Genomic DNA, 21,976 nt, shown 5'->3' with positions numbered 1-21,976 from the left:
ATGGAAGTCTGTTTATCAAAACAGCATGTGTTGGATGTGGACAGTTTATGCAACTGAATTTTAGGGGATAAAAGAACCAAACCGGTGTACTGTATTTATAGCATATGATGTGTTTAATTGTCACAATTACTCATAGGACATTGATCCGGGCATCTAGATACCATGTAAAGAAAAGAAGTTAAGGAAGCCTACAGTTAACGGTCTATTTAGAAAAAGTAGATGATGACGCTTCAAAACACACAGTAGCCCGACTGTTTCTCCTGTGCACATTACGGTTGTGATAATCTTGGTTACTCAGAAGTAAAATTCTCTTGCGAAAGTTGGCCAATTCCTGTTTTACTACTGGGGGGGGGAATGGCGATAACAATTGTGATTATCTTTGTGCAAAGGAAGGAAGCAAAGTTTCCTCCCTCGGAAATGGAAACTCTCGGCCAAACCCCTGCCTTCCGCTAATTCCCCCAATGTTAATCATGGCCAAAATGCACATTTTATATTTCATGAATTTTTACAGAGACACAATTTGACTTTGTGGCTGTGTAATCTAGTGGAAACCGTTTATCATCCACACATGGGCTTGAAAAAAAATAAAAAAATAAAATATTTAAAAAAAATCGCCCACACCAGTTTAAGCACCGCCGTCACCCAATCCTGATTCGTCCAAGTAATCAACGACGAAAACCATAAACCAGGAACTGCTGCTGCTCGTAATCAAATAATTCTGTGAGCCTTGACAGATTCCTACCGTTTCATCTGTCCACCAGAATCTGTCCACGAGAGATTACTGTTGTGACAACAGTGTTATATCAAAGCTCACACAACTTTAAAAAAGGGCAAAGGACAAAGAGCTGTCTCAAAACGTTTTCCAGTATACATAGTGAGCAGCAGAGCTACTGCCGAATGACAGTTTAGTGCGTGTGAGAGAGAGGGAGACAGAAAGGTGAGGAGAGAGAGAAAAGGGGAGGAATAATAAAATGGAGGAATGTGTTGGTTCAGCCTCCACTCTTGGGTGACTCACTGCTATCTTTGTCCACCTCATTCCTCCACTCTTGGGTGACTCACTGCTATCTTTGTCCACCTCATTGACGACAATGGAGCGAGCCCACCCTCAAAAAAAAAAAACTACGGAAAACCCACAATCCTGGCTATTTTGCTGTGATGTTGCTATCTAAGTATTTCCCCACATTTTGGATATAATGGATAAACACGTAGAATTTCACTGCCGATGCTTACTTTGAGCATATTTCAGAGGTAAACTCAATCGAAAAAGTTTCCTCCCTCATAGGCCTATTTCGAAAAGCTTTCCTGTTAGGCTCCTGGTGGAAAATCTAGCCTATAATTACTACAATATGACAGATGCTTCATGCGGGAATACCCACAAAGTCTTAAAGTATTTTAATGTCCTGGCAGCAGTAATACCTAAATAATGATTCACTATGAAGACCAGCCAGAAACCAGAGACCATATCTGTTTCCCATGAAGTTGATGTTAAACAGATCATTCATTGCATGTACTCTATATCATATTTTAAAGGGTAGGAAGCATATGAACAATACTAGACACTTCATTTTAACCAGGGATACATATAGTTCACATCCAAATGACTTTTTACACAACTACTACAGCGGCATGATTATAGACAACTATGAACGCTCCTATACCCTGTGTGTGCGTGTGTGTGTGTCCGCACCCATCCTCTGGTCCCCTCATACTACCACACCCACTTTGACTCTCTCACACACACAGTAAATTACTTGCCCAGTTCCCCGACCTTGTAAACATAGCCATTTCCCTATCAGTGCAGGCTAACAGTGCACTGTAGTGAGGCAGTCAATGCTAAATCACCCCACTAATGGGAAAGGCCAAATCTCAATGGAGTCACACAGTCAATCAGGCAGTGCAAAAGGCCCTCGGGCCTCCCTGTGCTATTAGGGGGTCTGTTAGGAATGAGAATGTAATCCCCCCCCCCCCGTGTTACTACACAGTCTTCCACTGCACAGAGTTGTAATGGTTGATTGATCTTATTGGTACGGTGCGCAACTAAGGAACGACACCCCGCCCGTCTGGCTGGCATGTGTGAACACGTGTGGGTGGGTTTCCTTGGAAGTTGGAAATTACCAGGAGTCCTCCGTCCCTAAAGACGATCTTTGGGCTCCCATCCCTATTAATAGCTATCCTTCACAATCCCATTTTCCCAATACCAACGTGGTAAGTTTAGGACACAGAGAGCCAAGAGGGGAAAAGGCTGTTGAATAATGGAGTCTTAGTGCAAACAAGGTCCAGAAATAGCAGTAGATAGTTTCTCCAAGACCAACAGCCAGACTACACAATGTGTCAGAGTTTCAGGAGAATGCTTAAAACAGCATTGATTAAATAAAAATGTGCGGTTCATATTTAAAGTTAAGTATTCAGACCATGGATTGGTTCAACTTACTTCTGTACTGATTCAACAAAATGTTTAAGTATGTCATGTATTATTTAAACAACCTTTTAGTTGATGTGAACATCATTTAGAAGCACTGTTAAGAGTGTTAAGAGACATGGAGATCTCTGACATTAAAAGAAAATAATATAATCCAAAGTACAGGCTGGCACATGATCATGTCTCTTCTGGGAATAAAACACAATGGAAAGGATTGTTTTCATTCCGTGTGTGTGTGTGTGTGAGAGAGAGAGAGAGAAAGAGAGATAAATCACAAGGGGAAAACAACCCAGCCATAGCCAGAAGCCACCCACTCACCACATCCATATGGGCAGATGGGAATAGAGTTCCTAGTGTTTCACCACCAGCATCATGGTGCTCAAGACTGCTATCTTCCTATGTGTTTCAAATAGACAAGCAGGGGGGCGTACAGAGGGGAGGCCATAAACAGCCTACACATGGGTCATGCTCAGTAGGTACAAAAAGTTTTGAAACAGAAAACTAACCCCCACCACCACTTCAAAATGTTTTTTTTCCCCTTGTCATGTCTATTGAACATGACCCTGCTTTTTGCCTCCCATAATATCCCCATTCAAACACATGGCCAGCAATGACCAAAAGAAAGCATCTCTCCCACAGATAAAGCTTTTTATGTAGCTCTGGCTCTGTGTGTACATGACACAGGCCTGGTTCCACTTTTAATGATTAGTTAGTGATTCACCATGACATGAGTCAGAAGCCTGGTGCCCTTTCATTCAGCATGTTGGCATAAAAGCTAGCTATTGTTTGATTGTCTAGCCCCGATAAGGTAGAGAACACAGGTTAGCCAGTTTGTCCTTGTCTTTCACCACTTGTAACACTCGTTTTATAATACTTCAAATGTCAGGAGCGTTACCTACACACAGAAAGTGATGTAGCTATGTAAATCAATTCTTACAGCTCTAAATGTATTTTAAACCTGTAGGAGCCTGTATCACCTATGAGCTTTAGTCAAATTTCAGACGATAACACTAATGAAATGAATTGAGATTGTCAGTATGCAGTAGTTTGATTCCAAGCAAAGTTTAAATACATTTTAACCTTGGTAGAACATACGCTCCATGTAGATGAACAGCAAACAGTGTGTGACTGGCTTTGACAGAGCAAACAGAGTCAGTGGGGACAGAGCTTAACTGATCTGAGGCCAAGTGGGGTCCCCCCCCCCCACCGAAATCTGGTTGGCCACTCCAATGGCCCCCTCAGAGATCTGATCGGTCTTTTCCACTCCAATGGCCCCCTCAGAGATCTGATCGGACAGCACCCCTCTGTCTTAGTATGTGTAGCCCATGTATCTGATCTTGTCTGGCCAAAAAGAGTATGACATGTCCATACAGCATCAGACACATGGGCTACAGATACGAAGACAGAGGGGTGCTGTTCGCCTCGCTTTCGATGCTTTCTCTGGTGAATTGAAGGAAAATTATGAAAGACCGTTAGACACAAATGAGAAATCATTTTATAAGTGTGTCTTTTTATTGTTCATTTTTGGAGACTTTGTAGGCTGAATGTCATTACACTTATGGCGTTTGTAATATCCCTTTCCATTCAAATGGTGGCGGCACAGTGCACTGTTCGGATGCTGGACTTTGGAGTAGACAAACATGTGCAGGTAACCTACTTGACCTACTTTTTGATGTGATTTGTTTACCAATCAGGTGATAACATCAGACTGGTTGTGTTCATGACACATTAAAAGGGAATATTTCTACAGTTAATTTACTATAAAGCCGATAAAAATACATTTGTGCACGCACAAGCAGACATAGGTCGCTTAAGAAAAACGACACCCCACTGAATGTCACGGTATAAATTTGCTCTCTGGATGTCACTTTCAAGTGAATTTACTGCTGTATGCTGCTCTTCTATAAAATCCTGACCTCAAATGCAAACACTTTTGGAATTGATTTATTTGAACAGGGAAATGTACCAAACTTAAGCATTTAATATGTGTTGAACCATTATAATTGAAATTTGTACAAACCCCCCCCCAGAGAAAAAAAATATATATACACAAATCAGGTTCAAAATGGTATGATCCCCCTAAACTGGGTCTGTGTCCCACCTTGGCCACCCCATTCAAAATGTTCTGGGCACGCCACTGAACAGATTCAGAGCTTAACTTATCTGAGGCCAATTACCCCATGCAGCTGCATTGAGTTACAATGAAAGCTCTGCTGTGGTGCCATGTGAATAGATGGGGAGTGGTGCTAACGTTAGCATTATGGAACTAATACAGCAGACTGTGTGGCGCCTAATAGGAGGAGCAGTGTTAGCTTTAACATTCTTTAGCCTATTCTAGCCAATGGGAATATGTCTGTAACAGCACCCAACTGTTAGATGCACTATGCAGAAATCGCGCCACCATTTCCTGGTTGCTAAAATTCTAATAGTTCGCTTAATTTCAGTTTGTGACAAAACAAGCAAGTATAGTGTAGAGAATCATTGTACCATCTAAATTGCTGTGAAATATATTTTTCATAACCAAAAATATTGTATTTTCAGCTGTTGGAAGCTGGTGTGCAAAACCAAAAAGTAAACAATGCAAAAACTAAACTTAAGAACAGGAAGCATAGAAGTAGTGCATAGAACAGATCTACCGCTTCTTAGACTTACTTTCAACGAGAATGACAGATCTATAACCCACATTTATATGTGAATTTGGTCAAGTCGCCCAAAAAGTTACATAATCCATCTTTAATAGGTTAAGATTAGTTCCCTTCTGCATTATGGTATATAAACGTCAGTAAACATTTCCTTAGTGAACACTTGCATTTGGGGAGTAGTCTATAACAGTGCATAACTAATGTCTGAGTCTTTAAAGGAAATTAAGTTCATGTATATATAATTTGATATACATAACTGTCTTATGATTTATATTATCTTGTTTGATATTGTAAATGTAATTGACCTGGCCTGCACCTGGTTAAACATCACAATGATCCTTTTAAAGCTTGGCTTGTATAGGCGCCAGTAAACAAGAGTGATGTTTAGTGACACAAAATGATAAACATCTGGAGGTCTTCCTGAATGTTCAAAATGTTCCATGCAAACAAACTCTGTTGAAGGAAATGAAAACGCTTCAGATATATTGATCATTCAGAGTTGTGGTAATCCACTGGCAGTTACATTACTGATCAGATAAGAACATTTGGGGTGGGGGTCGCATCCACTTCATCCACTACCAAATGGGAACTTCTCAGTGTGTTGTGTGTGTGTGTGTGTTTAACTTACTTTCAGGTTATTGTGTGTTTTAATTTGGGTACATGCAATGTGTGTCTCTAAGTATGATGTGTGTTCGTGTGGAGTGAGTATGTGTGCAGAGGCCCAGCATCTTAAAGTGATTTACCCTGTTAGAGAGCGGATGACTCATTCAGCTTGGCTGGGTCTTGAAAAGAATCAAAGTGCTATGGAAACTCTTATCCACACACACACACACACACACACACACACTCGTTCCAGCCCGCCAATGCCTTCTCCGAACACAGTACTGGTCTACTGAAAGGCCAAACACTACTCTTTAATTATCAAAACTCAGCCCAACAAAGAGAGCTCTATATAGCAGACATCACATGTACAGTCTTAGCATGTGTTTTCCATTGCCATGTACTTTGTTAGGGCCAGTGGAGCGAGTAGCCACGAGACTAGGCTAGGTATACTCCCACTTGCCCCACTCACACCTTTGGAGACCCCTAGAGCCTAGGGAACACTAAGTTGAAAGACAAAACAATGTATGAGAATAGCAATCAATTGTAGAACCTTCATATCTGACTTACTATTAACAACATTCCATGTTTTATAACTACAGCCACTGGAACAGTCAGCCTTCAAGCTCCCTATTCATTACTAATCAATAAACTAGTTGAACAGCTGCTGAACTAACTACTAATGACACAGTAAACACTTGTATAATGCTCTCAATGGGGCGGCAGGATAGCCTAGTGGTTAGAGCGTTGGGCCAGTAACCAAAGGTTTGCTGGATCGAATCCCCAACCTGACAACTGTCGTTCTGCCCCTGAACAAGGCAGTTAACCCACTGTTCCTAGGCCGTCATTGAAAATAAGAATTTGTTCTTAACTGACTTGCCTAGTTAATTAAAAAGGTGCAATTTTATTAATAAAAATAGTCAACGACATGAAAACTGGCTGTTCATTTATTTATTTTACCTAGGCAAGTCAGTTAAGAACAAATTCTTATTTTCAATGACGGCCTAGGAACAGTGGGTTAACTGCCTATTCAGGGGCAGAACGACAGACTTGCCAGCTCGGGAGTTTCCGGTTGCTAGTCCAACACTCTAACCACTAGGCTAGCCTGCCACCCCAAAATGAAGACAAACAATGTTTCTATAACACATTTTTTAAATATACTTAAACATTTCAATAAGCCTGAACCGGTCTCTCTAATAGCAGGTCACAGAACAGGTTTCATTTGTGGCCTACACACAGTGTTGTGGCTAAAATAAAGTGTGTCCCCCAAATCCAGGGAGCCTGTGGTCCAGACAGACTTGGTTCTGTATAACTTGAGAAGGTCACACTGTCACATGATACAGGCTGAGGTCATGCTGGTAGAATGACGCTGCCCTCAAGGGAGTTTTCCGAGAGAATAGAGATCCAAACCTCCTGGGAGGAGCTGTAGTATAATAAACTGTCATGGTACACATTTGGTCCCCGAGGAAAACGAGTGGGGAAAAGGCTGCACACACTGCTGAGTTTCTATCTGTTCCATGAAGAGCGAGCGCTTTAGAAACCAAATATTGATTCTTTGTGCCTCACGAACTGTAGCAAAGATGGATTCTATGTTGAATAAGACATTTTTCTTCTTATATTCAATTCAAGTTATGTTCTGCACAATTAAGGATGGGCACCAACTATTGCTTTCTCTGAGGTGTACTTCTATTGTGAACTTTAGACATTCATATCCGGAGGGATTGAGCCAAAAGCCTTTATTGAGAGGTTGTTTGAGTGCAGAACCACAGAGTATTTGAACAGCTTTGATACATCATCATTCATTGGTGGGGAGAGGATGTTTGCTCCTGTCCATTTTAAAGGGAGAGTGACTTAATTCAAACACTTTAGCATAACAAATGGACTTCAATGGGTTCCTCCTGTTGTCCAGCTGTGTGTCAGCCCGGCAGAACATTCACATGATTAAATGGAAGTCGAGTGCAGTAGACGTCAGCGAATTGTTTAGAGCTTCCCTAAGCTAAAAGTAGCAGTACAGCCCTTGGTTACTAGTGGTAACCAAACTATGTGTTTATAAAATATTTGGGCCTACAAATAGACCACTTAGCCTCCTTGTATTACCATCCTTGTGGGTACCGGAAATCCCCAAAAGGACAGTAAAACAAGGAAATTCTCCCCACCAGGACAAAGGCTATTTGAAGCTTATGGGTTAGGTTTAGGGTTGCGGGTTAAGGTTAGGTTTAGAGAAAATAGGATTTTGGATGGAAATCCATTTTAGGTCCCCACAAATATAGTAAAACATACGCTGTGTGTGCGAGCACAAGCGCAGAAATGAAAATGAGACAAAAACTCTCTTAATGAAGGAAATGTGTTCATGCTATATGATAAATGTACTTCCTGCTGTGTTCTCTGATAGCCCCAAAGTGCTACAAGTTGGCATGGCAGCCACTCCAACACAAAATACATTACAGTACATAAAGAAGCCAAACGACTTCATATCAGATTTTCCATCATTCAGGTCATGGGAAACTTCACACTGCAACCATATTAATTCTAATGAACATTTATCCTGCATACCGTACCCTCAATAAACAGACAAAACATCTACGTGTGTTAGAAGATGTTCTGTCCTGTCCTGGCCCACCATTAGCTACACTTATCTGTTACTCTTTGCCAACAGGTGTTACACACAGCAACCTTTGAAAAAGAGTCTGGAAATGGGAGTGGGTATTGACTTTTGAAGTCCCTCAATGATCTAGCCCATTCCACCACCTTTGATCCCGAATGCCTACAACTCCGACCATAAAAATAATTGTTCTACAGTTTGCAATAGATTAGCGAACCATCTTTACTTCCAGGGAGTGAAAGTCAAAAAGCAATAGGTTTTGACAATATAATTCAAAGTGGCATTTTTCAACAGGTGAACCAACAATAAGCTCTAGAAAGAACACCGTATCTGCAGAGCTTTCATGGGTCTCCCTGTATATTGTCAACACAAAGCAGCCTATTCATCGTCTGGATGGGGAGACAAGGGATTGTCCTGCCAATGACGACCAGGAGCAGGTTCCCCCACACATGCTCCTATTTCACAGCCACAGATGGAAGGCACTGTGGCATGAGACTAGCGTCCGCCGCCCCTCTTAGGTTCCAGAGGAGGAGCATCCACAGTGGATAACTAGATCTTGACGAATGTGGGAGTGGGCCAAGCCTTGGGGCTCATGTTGAAGCTTAGCAAATCATATTGCAGCATAGCAGCGTCTTAGGTGGGTAGTCAATATTTTTAGGCTAGCCCGCGTGTGTTCTAGCCTAGCGATTCTTACTCTATCCTAATAGTGGAACATGCTTTAGCCAAATAAGGTTTGTTTTTATCCCCCCTGGCAAATCATTTACAAGCTAGACTGGGTTGTAGACGAGCAGTTTACATCCTAGTAGCCCAATGGCGATGGTCTGTCCTCAGGGGAGTTGCATGCGTCTGTTGCGACAAAGACGACTGTGTGGCGTGGCCCAATGGCATGTCTAAGAACAGGTGTGTATAGTCACAGGCCGTGGTAAGTGACAGTTACATCTGCTGCAGCACACTACAAAACAGGGCTAGGCACTGTATAATGTAGGGCCTACAGTAATGGGTTATTATAATATTTGAATGACTAAGAATATTGCTGAAAGGGACATGCACACTTTATTTGTTGGGACGGTATACTGCTCTGTCTCTGATAAGAAAGTTACATTTACTTGCAAGTCCTCATAGGGCACCAGCCAAAAGGTAATAACATGGTGTTGATAGGGAACTAGATGATACGTATGAACTATTAATAAAGATGGCTCGCTGCTCTGCCCCAGAGATCCAGACCTAAAGAAAGGCCACAGCCAGCAGCTCCCTTCCCACAATCAAGGCCCTGAAAAACCTCTGAGTCACCACCCTGTCACACGCCCATGCCAAGACTCCCCAGCTGCCATGGCAACCAAACACTGGCAAACACACCGGCTGCAGCGTAAGAGACCGAGGCTGCCCACGCAGGCCTGAGTGATACATTTCCACCACACGTTTAACAAATGATTGGTTTCCAACGGAAGTTATAGGCGCTGTTGCTATTCTTCACTCAGCTAGGGACCTTACGGCACAATGGGAAAGAGAATTTAAGTGAACTGTAAAATTCCATTCACTCACCAAACAGACTTGGTTTTTAAAGAGAGTCACTACTCCTCAGACAGCCCAACTCACTCAACACACTCAAGTCAAGACCCAGAAGTCCACACCCTGACCAAGGTCGGCACTCAAACACAAACCCACCCCAGAGCCACACCCTCACCTGCAACGTTGGGCACACCAAACACTGTACATTCCATCTTGACAGATACACTGCAAAATTAATTGAAACATTAACCCAGTGAAAACACAATGGCACTATGGTTGAACAAGTAAGACTCCACCCTCACGTCTCTGTACAGACACCACTGCAATTGCACGGTGTTGAAAACCAGAGTCATGCCAATGAGAAGCTGTTGAAGACAGTGTTTGCATAGCTTAAAATATTCCTATTCTCTGTTTGCTACTCCCTGCGCAGGGAAGCCCCATGCATAAACGAGGGTACGTTAAGTTTAAAAAAAAAGTAAAATAACAAGTAAATACAACTAACACTTTCAACTGTCTTTCATTTTCTCAGACACACTGCAACCTGATTTGCACTTTGCCAAGACATTCAAACATTCCTGTGGAGTCATTGCAGGCCGTTGCCTGCTAGTAGGAGAGAGAGAGAGAGCGAGAGATGTGAGCTATTGTCTAGTCTGTGGGCACATTTACCCACTTAACTCTGGTAGACAGATCCCTTTAACATTCTCCCAAAGGTCTAAGTCTAACCTACCCAGCCAGTTCCGATGGCTCAGTTGGTTGGAGAATGGTGCCAACACCAGAGTTTGGATTAAAGCATATTTTATCTTAACCTGGAAACCTGCTTACAGGCTGATTGAAATGCGCTGTGTAATAATGCATTGCATGCATGGGATTGTGGGAGTGTTGACTGTCATTACACTCGTAAGTCAAGCTAAACAGAGCGAGCTGTTTGTCAGGGCGTGGCCCCGTGGCTGGGCCCTTTGTCATTACCATGTAGGGGAATGCTAAACCTGCTGAAAACCACCAGGAATGTACACAACTAATGTCAGGCATGTCGCTCTCCACACCTCTAAAGGATTTTAGAAGTCGGAGTTTAAGGTAGTGTGCATTCTGGTGCAAAATGGATGTTGCATCACCCAGGTGTGGATTAGAAGCACTACCACTCACATCCTCAGTGGCAAACTGCCTTGGAATTAAAGGTTGCAATGGGTTAAATTCAATTATTTATTAGTAAAGGCTTATCTGACCAACGCTCTGACAAATGTGCCAGCATACTAGGTATCCAGTCCAGGGTGAAAATGGTTTCAGGGCTGGTGTACTTATGGTTTGGAAGAGAAAGAGGAACATGATGTAGTAGTGGAAATCTACTTCATTGAGAATGACTGTAGTGAAGGACTGGAGTAAGAGCAGTCCTGCACTGGTTGATGAGTCAGAGCCAGTACAGGGAAATAACGTCACCACAAATTAGGTATAATGAAATGAGATGGTGTCTCGCCCTCTGGTTTGAATATGCCCCTCCCTATCATTATATAGGAGGTTGTAGGCAGTTAAATGTGTGTCAGTGAGATTACATGCTGAATCACAATCACTTTCAAATTTAGACTAAATTAATTAGCCACTTGGCCAAAACCCAATGTGTCCCTCGGCCAGAAACTTACAACAGGGAGCATGGCAATAGACTAACTTTATGACACCACAATTTGATACAGGATTACCCATAAACCTCCTGCCTTTCTGTCCCCATCCCAGGGTTTCCCCTAATAATACTCCTGCAAACCCATCTTTGCTAGCTCTCTAGCCCCCCACCTAGAACATTTGGCCTCAATTCAACTGAACATTTGTTTTTGCAGCCTTTGCATGCTGCCTACAAAAAAAATGACCTAAACCCTGCCAACCCAATGTGTCCTACCTGACTTTGAGCTCCTTGTAATCCTCCTTGACTTTGCCTAGCTCCAGCTGCAGTCGGGCGCGCTCCTTGGCCACCGAGTCGAGGGTCTTGCGGGCGTCGGCAAGCTCCGTCTCATAGGCCACCTTCATGCCCGTCACCTCACGGCTGATCTCGGTCTCGGACTCTGTGATACGCAGCCGCAGCCCAGCATTCTCTATCTCCAGCGAGCGCACCTTGTCGATGTAGACGGCCAGCCGGTCGTTGAGGTTGCACAGGTCGTCCTTCTCCTGCAGGCGAGAGATGCGGGTTGGGGAGAGTGGGGTGGCAGTCCCACCGCGGCTGGCTCGTTTCTGACCTGGAGATTCCATAGTGGACATCCAGCAGGTGGTTCAGGTGGTTGGCTGGGAGACAGGCTGTGGAGGGAAGGATTAATTAATTAATCAACATCTGATACAGCAAATGTTAGAACAAGTATAGCGAAGCCTGAGGGAGGAGCCATGTGAGTTAGCATGTGCCAAAATAGAAAATAGTAAAGGAGGGGGTTGGGGCTTAGGCGTATAACAGCTACGCATCTCTCTCACCATCAGAGAAGCCCTACTAAAAATGCTATTTGGCTGGTTTATCAACTTTAGCTCTCTCCTGAGCAAGTCTAATTCCCACCGTCTGGTGTCTGCAGTGAACAGGCAATTAGACCATTTTGATAACACACAAAATATGTATTCAAGAACTACAGAAGCATACAAAACAATGAATAAACATTACACAAGCAAAGAATATCTGCATCATCTCCCTTGTCCGCCAACTGCTTGTTGAGACAGAGTGAAGAAGTACTAACAGCCTGCTAATTATGCCAGAGTCACTAATTCTGAGAAATCTGTCCGATGGTTGTCTCCCTCCACTTACATTCGGCTTGCCTAAATCTCAGTCATTACACCATGGCCTTGACTCACTACATAAACAAACACAGCAGGATGCCCTGATTAGGAGATGAAGAACCACTTTCTCAATGTTTAGATGAGCAGAGGCAGCAGTGAAATGACTGTCAGAAAGTACTGGATGAAAGGCTTTCGAAGCCCAAAAAACTAGCAGAGATTCCACTCTGGAACTTTGATATCGCAGTAGAGTAAATTATGTTTACACAATATATTGACAATTAGCAATACAAAAAATATATATTTTCAATATCCATGTTTATATTTTTCAATATTAAAAAATTTATGTTAAAAATAAATATTGAAATCTAAATACTACTCCTATTACAGAGCAAGCTGTAAAGCTTCTTATGCCACCAATTCTTGCTTTGTAGCATCTACAGATGAAACATTATGGAGTCTTAAAGGAGGCCTTGGTATGCCCGAAATGTCATAAATATGTCAACTTTGACTAATTATTTCTCAATTATGCTTTTAGATACACATTTTAAATACACACTGAATGTACCAAACATTAGGAACACCTTCCTAATATGCCACCCCCTTTAGCCCTCAGAACAGCCTCAAATCATCGGGCCAGACTCTGCAAGGTGTTGAAAGCGTTCCACAGGGATGCTGGCCCATGTCGACTCCAATGGTGCCGATAGTTGAGTCAAGTTGGCTGGATGTCCTTTGGTTGGTGGGCCGTTCTTGATACACACGGGAAACTTCAGAGTGAAAAGCCCAGCAGCGTTGCAGTTTGACACACACAAACCGGTGCGCCTGGCACCTACTACCATACCCTATTCAAAGGAACTTAAATAATGCTCTTGCCTATTCACCCTCTGAATGGCACACATACACAATCCATACCTCAATTGTCTCTAGGCTTAAAAATCCTTCTTTAACTCGTCTTCTCCCCTTCAACTGCCCTGATTGAAGTGGATTTAACAGGTTTCATCAATAATGGATTATAGCTTTCACCTGGTCAGTCGGTCATGGAAAGGGCAGGTGTTCCTAATGTTTTGTACACTCATTGTACATTTAACAATCCTTCTTCCAAAGGACTGTTGTATGAATTTCATTCTGAGAAAATCCCCAAAAGCATGGTCTTTTTTGTCTGGGTTTTGTGAGGAATCACTCAGATGTAATCTATTTCATTACTCGTGCAATGATACAGCATATATGATAAATAAGTAACTGATGAATGTGAACACCTTAGCACTACATATAATGTACATGTGTCAAGCCCTTTCCATAGATAATGAGGTACTTTTGGAAAGAGTAACTACTACATTACTTTCCCCAATAACCATGCATTAGAGTAACTTACACTGAATGACTTATATACTTTGAAAAGGTCACAGCCGAGTTGTTAACCTACACCCCCAACCGGTCAACAACGAAAGTGAAATGAAATTTGAACTGTACACTGTAGCCGTCAAGATCAAAGTACAAGCAGGAACCTATTCTCACATCTCTGTTAGTGTGGGCTGACATTCACAACTGTCAGTCAAAGTGCAACCAGAGCCAAAACGTCTTTACCTTACCTTAGTGAGAGTGTGAGGTTGTGAGTGGAAGCCTCCTGGTGGAGCAGTGTGTGTGTCTGCACAGCCGGACCTCTCTGGAAGTTCAGCTGCCGCTGTGTGTTGTAGATAGGTGTTCTTCTCTGGGTCTGAGGTGCCCCTGTGGAGTATAGGGAGGAGGATCAGTGCTGTCTGTGTGCCTTTGGCTCACGCTCTGGAATGGCTGCGTCACAGTCTCTCCCTGCACATGTATCGCTGAAGAGAGAAAGAGAGCGGGAAGTAGGGAGAGGGTGGGGCAAGGAGGAGCCAGGCTGGACTAATACAGATAGAGCCCACACACAGCACAGCAACTACTCAGCTCCCTGGTGTCTCGATCTTACTCGCTTTTCCTTTCTCTTTCATTCACAGTGGGCTCACAGACACAGTGATCCCAACTGCTTGGACATGTGGCCTGTCAGTAAAAGCTCCACTTTCAAGTGCAAACAGACAGAAAAATGGTTGGATGGAAAATCCACCCTGATCCATTCTTTAACTATACGGAGCTGTACAAATTAGTCTAGTCTGTAATTGCATATCATCACCTTACTGTCAGCTCACATAAAAAAGATTTAGTTTGCACCATTTTTTTTAATCAAAAGACCAAAAATCCCAAAGAAAAAAAAAAGAGTCTGTTACTGCTATATTTCCAATGAAGGGTACAGCACAGTACACCAATACAGTAATTCCCATAGGTCATCTTCAAGCTCCCAGGTCTCTTTATCATCTCTGCTCGAAGATGGATCTTGTATTTATTGCCTCGGGGTGGAGTTAATGAAAGAACAGGTCCAATCAAGTCCAATGTCAGGAGAGGATGGTTATTCTGGTGTGGGTGTGTGTGTGTGTGTGTACTGTTGATGGAGTATGGGCATGGCTTTGGACAGGCCCAGTAGCAATGGGAGTACCCTGGCGAAGCTCTAGCAGTGGAAAGGGCCTGTAATTTTGTGGCCTTCTCTCTGAGTCACATATCCCAGCACAAACAGCTCACTGTGTTCAGCGCTGCCCCCTTTTTTTACCCCTCCCTCTCTCCCATTTCTCTCCCTCCCTCCCGCTCACTGTTCTTGCTCCTTAGGCATTCCCCCTAAAAGTGGTGGAAAAAGTACCCAATTGTCATACTTGAGTACTATATAAATAGTAAAGTAATGTAAAGACACTCCAAAAAACTACTTAAGTAGTACTTAAAAGTATGTTTACTTATGTACTTTACACCACTTCCCCTAACAAACAAGCTTGTTCCAAATGAAGTATTTAGCCCAAACTCTTATACTGGACATTGGACTATACTAAAAAAGCAGCAAACAGCCAACTCTTTGGGTGGACTGCATCTGTGCCTGAACCATAGAGGACTCAAAAAACATAGTACTAAGAAGCTACTACTGGGTTTGCTTCAAATTGAGGCGGCAGGTAGCCTAGTGGTTTTAGCGTTGGGCCAGTAACCGAAAGGTTGCTAGAGCGAATCCCCGAACTGACAAGGTAAAAATCTGTCGTTCTGCCCCTGAACAACTGACGGCCTGTTCCTAGGCCGTCATTGTAAATAAGAATTTGTTCTTAACGGACTTGCCAAGTCAAATAAAAGGTTACATAAAAATTCACTTCATGTTGGTACCTGCACAAATAACATAACCATATAACCCTTTGGGTTAACAATAGTAGGACCGAGACAATACCAGAATCACAATACTCATTAGTATCGTGGCAAGGAAACCAAACACAAAATGGATTTTACGTCTTTAGGAAAACAGCCCTAATTTCAGAAACAAACATTATGTCATCCAGAGAAACATTTATTTATTTTCCAAACTATAGCACATAATATTTTACATACAGTTGAAGTTGGAAGTTAACATACACTTAGGTTGGAGTCATTAAAACTCATTTTTCAACCACTCCACAAATGTCTTGTTAACAAACTATAGTTTTGGAAAGTCGGTTAGGACATCTACTTTGTGCATGACACAAGTAATTTTTCCAACAATTGTTTACACACAGATTATTTCAGTTATAACTCACTGTATCACAATTCCAATGGGTCAGAAGTTTACATACACTATGTTGACTGTGCCTTTAAACAGCTTGGAAAATTACAGAAAATGATGTCATGGCTTTAGAAGCTTCTGATAGGCTATTTGACATAATTCGAGTAGATTGGAGGTCTACCTGTGGATGTATTTCAAGGCCTACCTTCAAACTCAGTGTCTCTTTGCTTGACATCATGGGAAAATCAAAAGAAATTGGCCAAGACCTCAGAAAGAAAATTGTAGACGTCCACAAGTCTGGTTCATCCTTGGGAGCAATTTCCAAACACCTGAAGGTACCACGTTCATCTGTACAAACAATAGTACGCAAGTATAAACACCATGGGACCACGCAGCTGTCATACCGCTCAGGAAGGAGACGCGCCATCTCAACCATGAAGCACAGGGGTGGCAGCCTCATGTTGTGGGGTGATTTGCTGCAGGAGGGACTGGTGCACTTCACAAAATAAGTGGCACCATGAGGGAGGGAAATTATGTGGATATATTGAAGCAACGTCTCAAGATATCAGTCAGGAAGTTAAAGCTTGGTTGCAAATTGGTCTTCCAAATGGACAATGACCACAAGCATACTTCCAAAGTTGTGGCTTAAAATGGCTTAAGGACAACAAAGTCAAGGTATGGGAGTGGCCATCACAAAGCCCTGACCTCAATCCTATAGAATGTTTGTGGGCAGAACTGAAAAGGTGTGAGCGAGCAAGGAGGCCTACAAACCTGACTCAGTTACACCAGCTCTGTCAGGAGGAATGGGCCAAAATTCACCCAACTTATTGTGGGAAGCTTGTGGTAGGCTACCCGAAACATTTGACTCAAGTTAAACAATTTAAAAGGCAATGCTACCAAATACTAATTGAGTGTGTGTAAACTTCTGAACCACTGGGAATGTGATGAAAGAAATACAAGCGGAAATAAATCATTCTCTCTATTATTCTGACATTTCACATTCGTAAAATAAAGTGGTGATCCTAACTGACCTAAAACAGGTAATTTTTACTAGGATTAAATGTCAGGAATTGTGAAAAACGGAGTTTAAAATGTACATGGCTAAGGCGTATGTAAACTTCCGACTTCAACTGTAGATCAGGTTTTAAAGGACCAAAGACTGTTCTGCTTCGTGTTCTCATTTTTGCCATGTAAAAAAAAAAATATGATACTGGTATCCTCACAGCCCTAAACAGAGAGATCAGACTTTTGGATGAAGGCTGTTGCTTGATGTAAAACCAACACACAAGCGGGTCCGCTGAAATCCAGGGTCAGGAGTGAATGCTCTAACTCTCTGAGGCACTCATCCAGTCAACAGGCAGGAACAGGAATGACAGCCTGTGATGCAACGTACTGGACATGACAGGCAACATGTGGCATGTTAACTCTGCAGTCAGCCCTTTCTTTCTGTTTCATTCTCTTTCCATTCCCCTATAGCATTCCAAGAGGGCAGCAAAAAACAAGACACTGTTGTGCAATCTAAATGTTTTCTTTTTTACGAATGAGATACTCTATTGAATGCTGATGCACTACGTACAGGATGTGGCTGGGGTTATAGCATCAATTTAGACAAGTGTGTCTGGGTAAGCTTCATCTAATATTTTAAAAATATTTTTATCTGGACACTTTGTTTTCCTGGAACTTTTCCTTATTGTAGGCTACTACCACTTTTAGTCTTAATCTTTACTACACTACTCACTGTTTAGCACATGACCTCATGTGAATCCTTAAAGAGATGGGTGGGCCTGGCTTAAGAGGATGTGAACAATACTGAATGGATGTAGACAAAGGAAAGCTCTCTAGTAGGTACCAAAACATTCAAAGGCCCTTTTCTCAAAAGTGATTTTACAAGCGTATAACATTCAAAGCAGAATTACTTTCCCATAGTTCCTAAAAAAAAATGCTGTGCATGATATATAATTTTGTAGCTTCGAGTCTCTACTTTTATCCAAAGTAAAAAACACAATTTCAAATTTTGCTACATAAGACCGAATCCAGGTAGTGAGTCACATATCATCGAAGGCCACAGTAAAACTGCAACTAGTAATCAAAGTATGGAATATTCACCCTTAACAGTAGTATCACTTGTTACATTTCTCACTGCAAGGCATATCCTAGTTTATTTCATACTTCCACCTTGGTTTATTTTGTGTTAGCTTCTAAAATAAACAAATGGCTACAGAAAATAATTTGACATGCAGCTGAGACAGGTTGCTATAGGCTGTTTGCTCTGGTGTAATTTTTGTGACCAGGATCAATCTCTACAAAGTTCAACAAAAATAAATGTAAAGATACATTAGCCTACTTTGTATTAAAGTTTCAGTGTATGCTAAAATGGTTTATACTCTGTTGTATGAATGGCTTTTGATGCATTGTCTGACTAGTATTAACTGTAAATCCTTTACCCTCAGGGGAAGAATGGCAGGCTTCACTTCAGATGCTCTACTCTTCTGCTGCTGATTTACAAAATGTGTCAGCAGAGTACAGTAGGACTACATTGGCAGACGATGTGCTAACTTTGTTTTGTACAGGCATCCTCCCTTTGGGTGGGTCCAAAAGATACAGGACCACAAGGGACAAAGGATCAAGCCCAAGGTCCCATTTAGCATAATTAGGAACATGATGTGATTATGAAGTGTCCCATAGGAACAGATAAAGAGGGTATAGGGCTCAAAATGGAAAAGAGCTCCAATGTGCCTCTTCCTAATCCTAACCACTTGTTTTAATGGCTGGCTGAATATCTAGTGAATGACTACTGAGGCTGATGAGCAGGCCCAAAATATGGGTTGGGAATTCAATGTAATTCATCTCTCATAATTCGCAAAAAAGTAATTCATCTCATTCCATTCGTCTGGAATGGACATTTTGGTAGGTAGTACTTGACGTTTGAGAGACACGTGGCCGCGCCCCCTGCCTTCTGTTATCCATCCAGTCAAGACAATTATTCCTCCTTCAGTAAACACAGGCAGAAACAAAGGCATAGGCGCCACCCACCGGCCAACTGTTGATGAGAACTCTGACTGACGTGAAGTGCAGGAATTACATTTTAGGAAACATATTATAGAAGGAAAAATTGTGACGGAAACATGCTGATTGAAAACAGCAAACCATTTCACCTCAACAGAATATGACCAGATTGGCTTCTATGATAAAACTTACCACAACCAGTTGGGGACTTTTTGGTTTGTTGACTGATGAAAGAAAGTCACTTCAAAAACATACGCATTTGTCACCCGTAAGTGAAATGTAAGTAGCCTACAATTTGTTTGAAATACTGATGTAGCCTAATTGTAAACTACTTGGCATACGGTGTTACAGCCATCTGCAAATTTGATTAATTACGTTGCTGCGCCCGCTAACGTCTTCTTCTTTGGTATCATGGCGTTTGCTCATTTTGTTTGTGCATGCCGCCACCTGCTGTGCGGTAGTGTGGTCAATCACGTTATATTCATTTTGTGACACAAAAATAAAAAAGGGGGAAAAGGAAAAAAAATGTCACCACGAACCCTGCACCTATAAACATGTGTGTAGTGCTGAGGAAGCTTTTTCATTTTGATAATAGACAGGAAATTAATTCTTATCAATTCTGAATCAATTATATTCAATTACCACAAAAATTCCATGAAAAATAATAGAGTGACAAACCAAATAGAGATCCACAGTGGAGGTGTGGAAATCTTGGTTTCAAACAGGGAAATAGTTCCAATAGTTTTTTCAGCGTAAATTTTTCCCACAGGGAATTTTAGAAACACTTAAAAAGGGGATTTATTTTGTGTAGTCTTACCCTGGCGTGAATTTTTGATAACCATGTAAATCTCTCTCAGACAAGGTGATGTTTACCAATATTTTCAGCTCTATTTACTATCAGATTCAAAAATGCTAATTAGCATCAAAGTAGACATCATGCAATTTACATGGTTACACATATTTACACAGTTATCAAAACCGCTGAAAAACATTCCCACTGCATGATGCTGCCACCACCATGCTTCACCGTAGGGATGGTGCCAGGTTCCCTTCACACATGATGCTTGGCATTCAGGCCAAAGAATCTGGTTTCTCATGGTCTGAGAGTTCTTTAGGTTCCTTTTGGCAAACTCCAAGCGGGCTGTTATGTGCCTTTTACTGATGAGTGGCTTCCGTCTGGCCACTCTACCAAAAGGCCTGATTGGTGGAGTGTTGCAGAGATGGATGTCCTTCTGGAAGGTTCTCCACAGAGGAATTGTGGAGCTCCCTAACCAAGGCCCTTCTCCACCGATTGCTCTGTTTTGCCAGGCAACCAGCTCAAGGAAGAATCTTGGTGGTTCCAAACATCTTCCATTTAAGAATGATGGAGGCCACTGGGTTCTTTGGGACCTTCAATGCTGCAGACATTTTTTTGGTACCCTTCCCCAGATCTGTGCCTCGACACAATTCTGTCTCGGAGCTCTACGGACAATTCCTTCAACCTCATGGCTTGTTTTTTTTGCTCTGACATGCACTGTGGAACCTTATATAGACAGGTGTGTGCCTTTCCAAATCATGTCAAATTAATTGAATTTACCACAGGTGTACTCCAATCAAGATGTAGAAACATCTCAAGGATGATCAATGGAAACAGGATGTACCTGAGCTCAATTTCGAGTCTCATAGCAAAGGGTCTAAATACTTATGTAAATCAGGTATTTCTGTTTGTTATTTTTAATAAATTAGCTCAAATAAAAAATAAAACCGTTTTCACTTTGTCATTATGGGATATTGTGTGTAGATTAATGAGATTTTTTTTTTTTTTTTAACTATTTAGAATAAGGCTGTAACGTAACAAAATGTGGAAAAAGGGAAGGGGTCTGAATAATTCTCAAATGCACTGTAAATATGTAGGCTACAGCGGGCTAGGTAGTGTAAATTATGGTTTCTTCCCTGTCTTCTCTCGGTGGTGAGAATGATGAAAAACTGTAGGCTACATGTGTGTACTGCGAAGGCCCGTTGAAAAAAAATCTTAATTCAACTTTGATGTTCAATAAAACTCCAAGACCCCCTCTTGTGCAGGGCCTGTTCTAGCTTGGTATGTCAGGGTGGGAAATTGGAAATGTGAATCGGGCCAAGATGGAGGTAATAATGGATTTAGATTATAGTCCAATGAGATGCATGAATAGGCTACACCACACCAAAAGCTTGATTTTATGGTTGTTTTAAAATGAATTGCCTGCAAATTATGTTGATGATTAAATCTATGCAAATAAATTCTATGAATTGATAATTGACCTCTGTTTTATTTTATTCTGTAATAGGGTATATTGTAACCATGTGTTCAAGCTAATTAAATCAAAGTTCATTTAGCGCTGTCCTTTTAGAACTACCAAAGGTGCTCCAATCATTTAAAATCACAATCATCATTATCTGTTGGCTATACCTAATAGTCCTGCTCATCACTTATTATATTATTACGAATAGAAGATTATCACTTTTCACAATGGTGCTCGTTTAGTAAAGTTAGGTCAAAGCTGAATCAATGTCTCTCAAGATCACATAACAGAACCAAATATAATAGCATAGCATGTCTACAACGTTACTGTTACACCAAAAACACCTCCTTATTTCAAACTAGATTTTAGGATGTTTAGCTGAAGCTAACCATCCTAACCATCAACAAAATATCCTAAGCCAAAACTCAACAGAGCCACTAGGAAGGATATATGCTTTCATTGAAACAAAATACAAGAAAGGCTAATAGTTTGATGACACCATCTACTCTAATTCACTCACGAAACAGTAATTCAAGAAGATCGAAATGCATAGGTAATTCCCATGAAACTGGTTGAGATCAATCAAATGATTGACATGCAGATGCAGTTTCACCAGTAAAACGTGAA

At 41.7% G+C, this 21,976-nt stretch overlaps 1 protein-coding gene across 1 annotated transcript in view; it reads right to left on the bottom strand.

Moving 5' to 3' along the window:
• The window catches only part of LOC112222965 (lamin-A), a 29,255-nt gene extending 9,803 nt beyond the window's left edge, over nucleotides 1-19,452 (bottom strand). The window contains exons 1-3 of the mRNA XM_024385852.2: nucleotides 19,284-19,452; nucleotides 14,098-14,233; nucleotides 11,658-12,049 (exon numbers count right to left, since the gene is read on the bottom strand). Of these exons, the coding sequence (XP_024241620.1) occupies nucleotides 11,658-12,013 (356 nt within the window). The 5' untranslated portion in view covers nucleotides 12,014-12,049; nucleotides 14,098-14,233; nucleotides 19,284-19,452. The remainder of the gene's footprint in view (nucleotides 1-11,657; nucleotides 12,050-14,097; nucleotides 14,234-19,283) is intronic.
• Nucleotides 19,453-21,976: the final 2,524 nt, after the last annotated feature.

Source organism: Oncorhynchus tshawytscha, linkage group LG23, assembly GCF_018296145.1.
Source record: "Oncorhynchus tshawytscha isolate Ot180627B linkage group LG23, Otsh_v2.0, whole genome shotgun sequence".
In the NCBI taxonomy this organism is placed as follows: Eukaryota; Metazoa; Chordata; class Actinopteri; order Salmoniformes; family Salmonidae; genus Oncorhynchus; species Oncorhynchus tshawytscha.
This window is presented reverse-complemented; position numbering and strand designations above follow the sequence as displayed.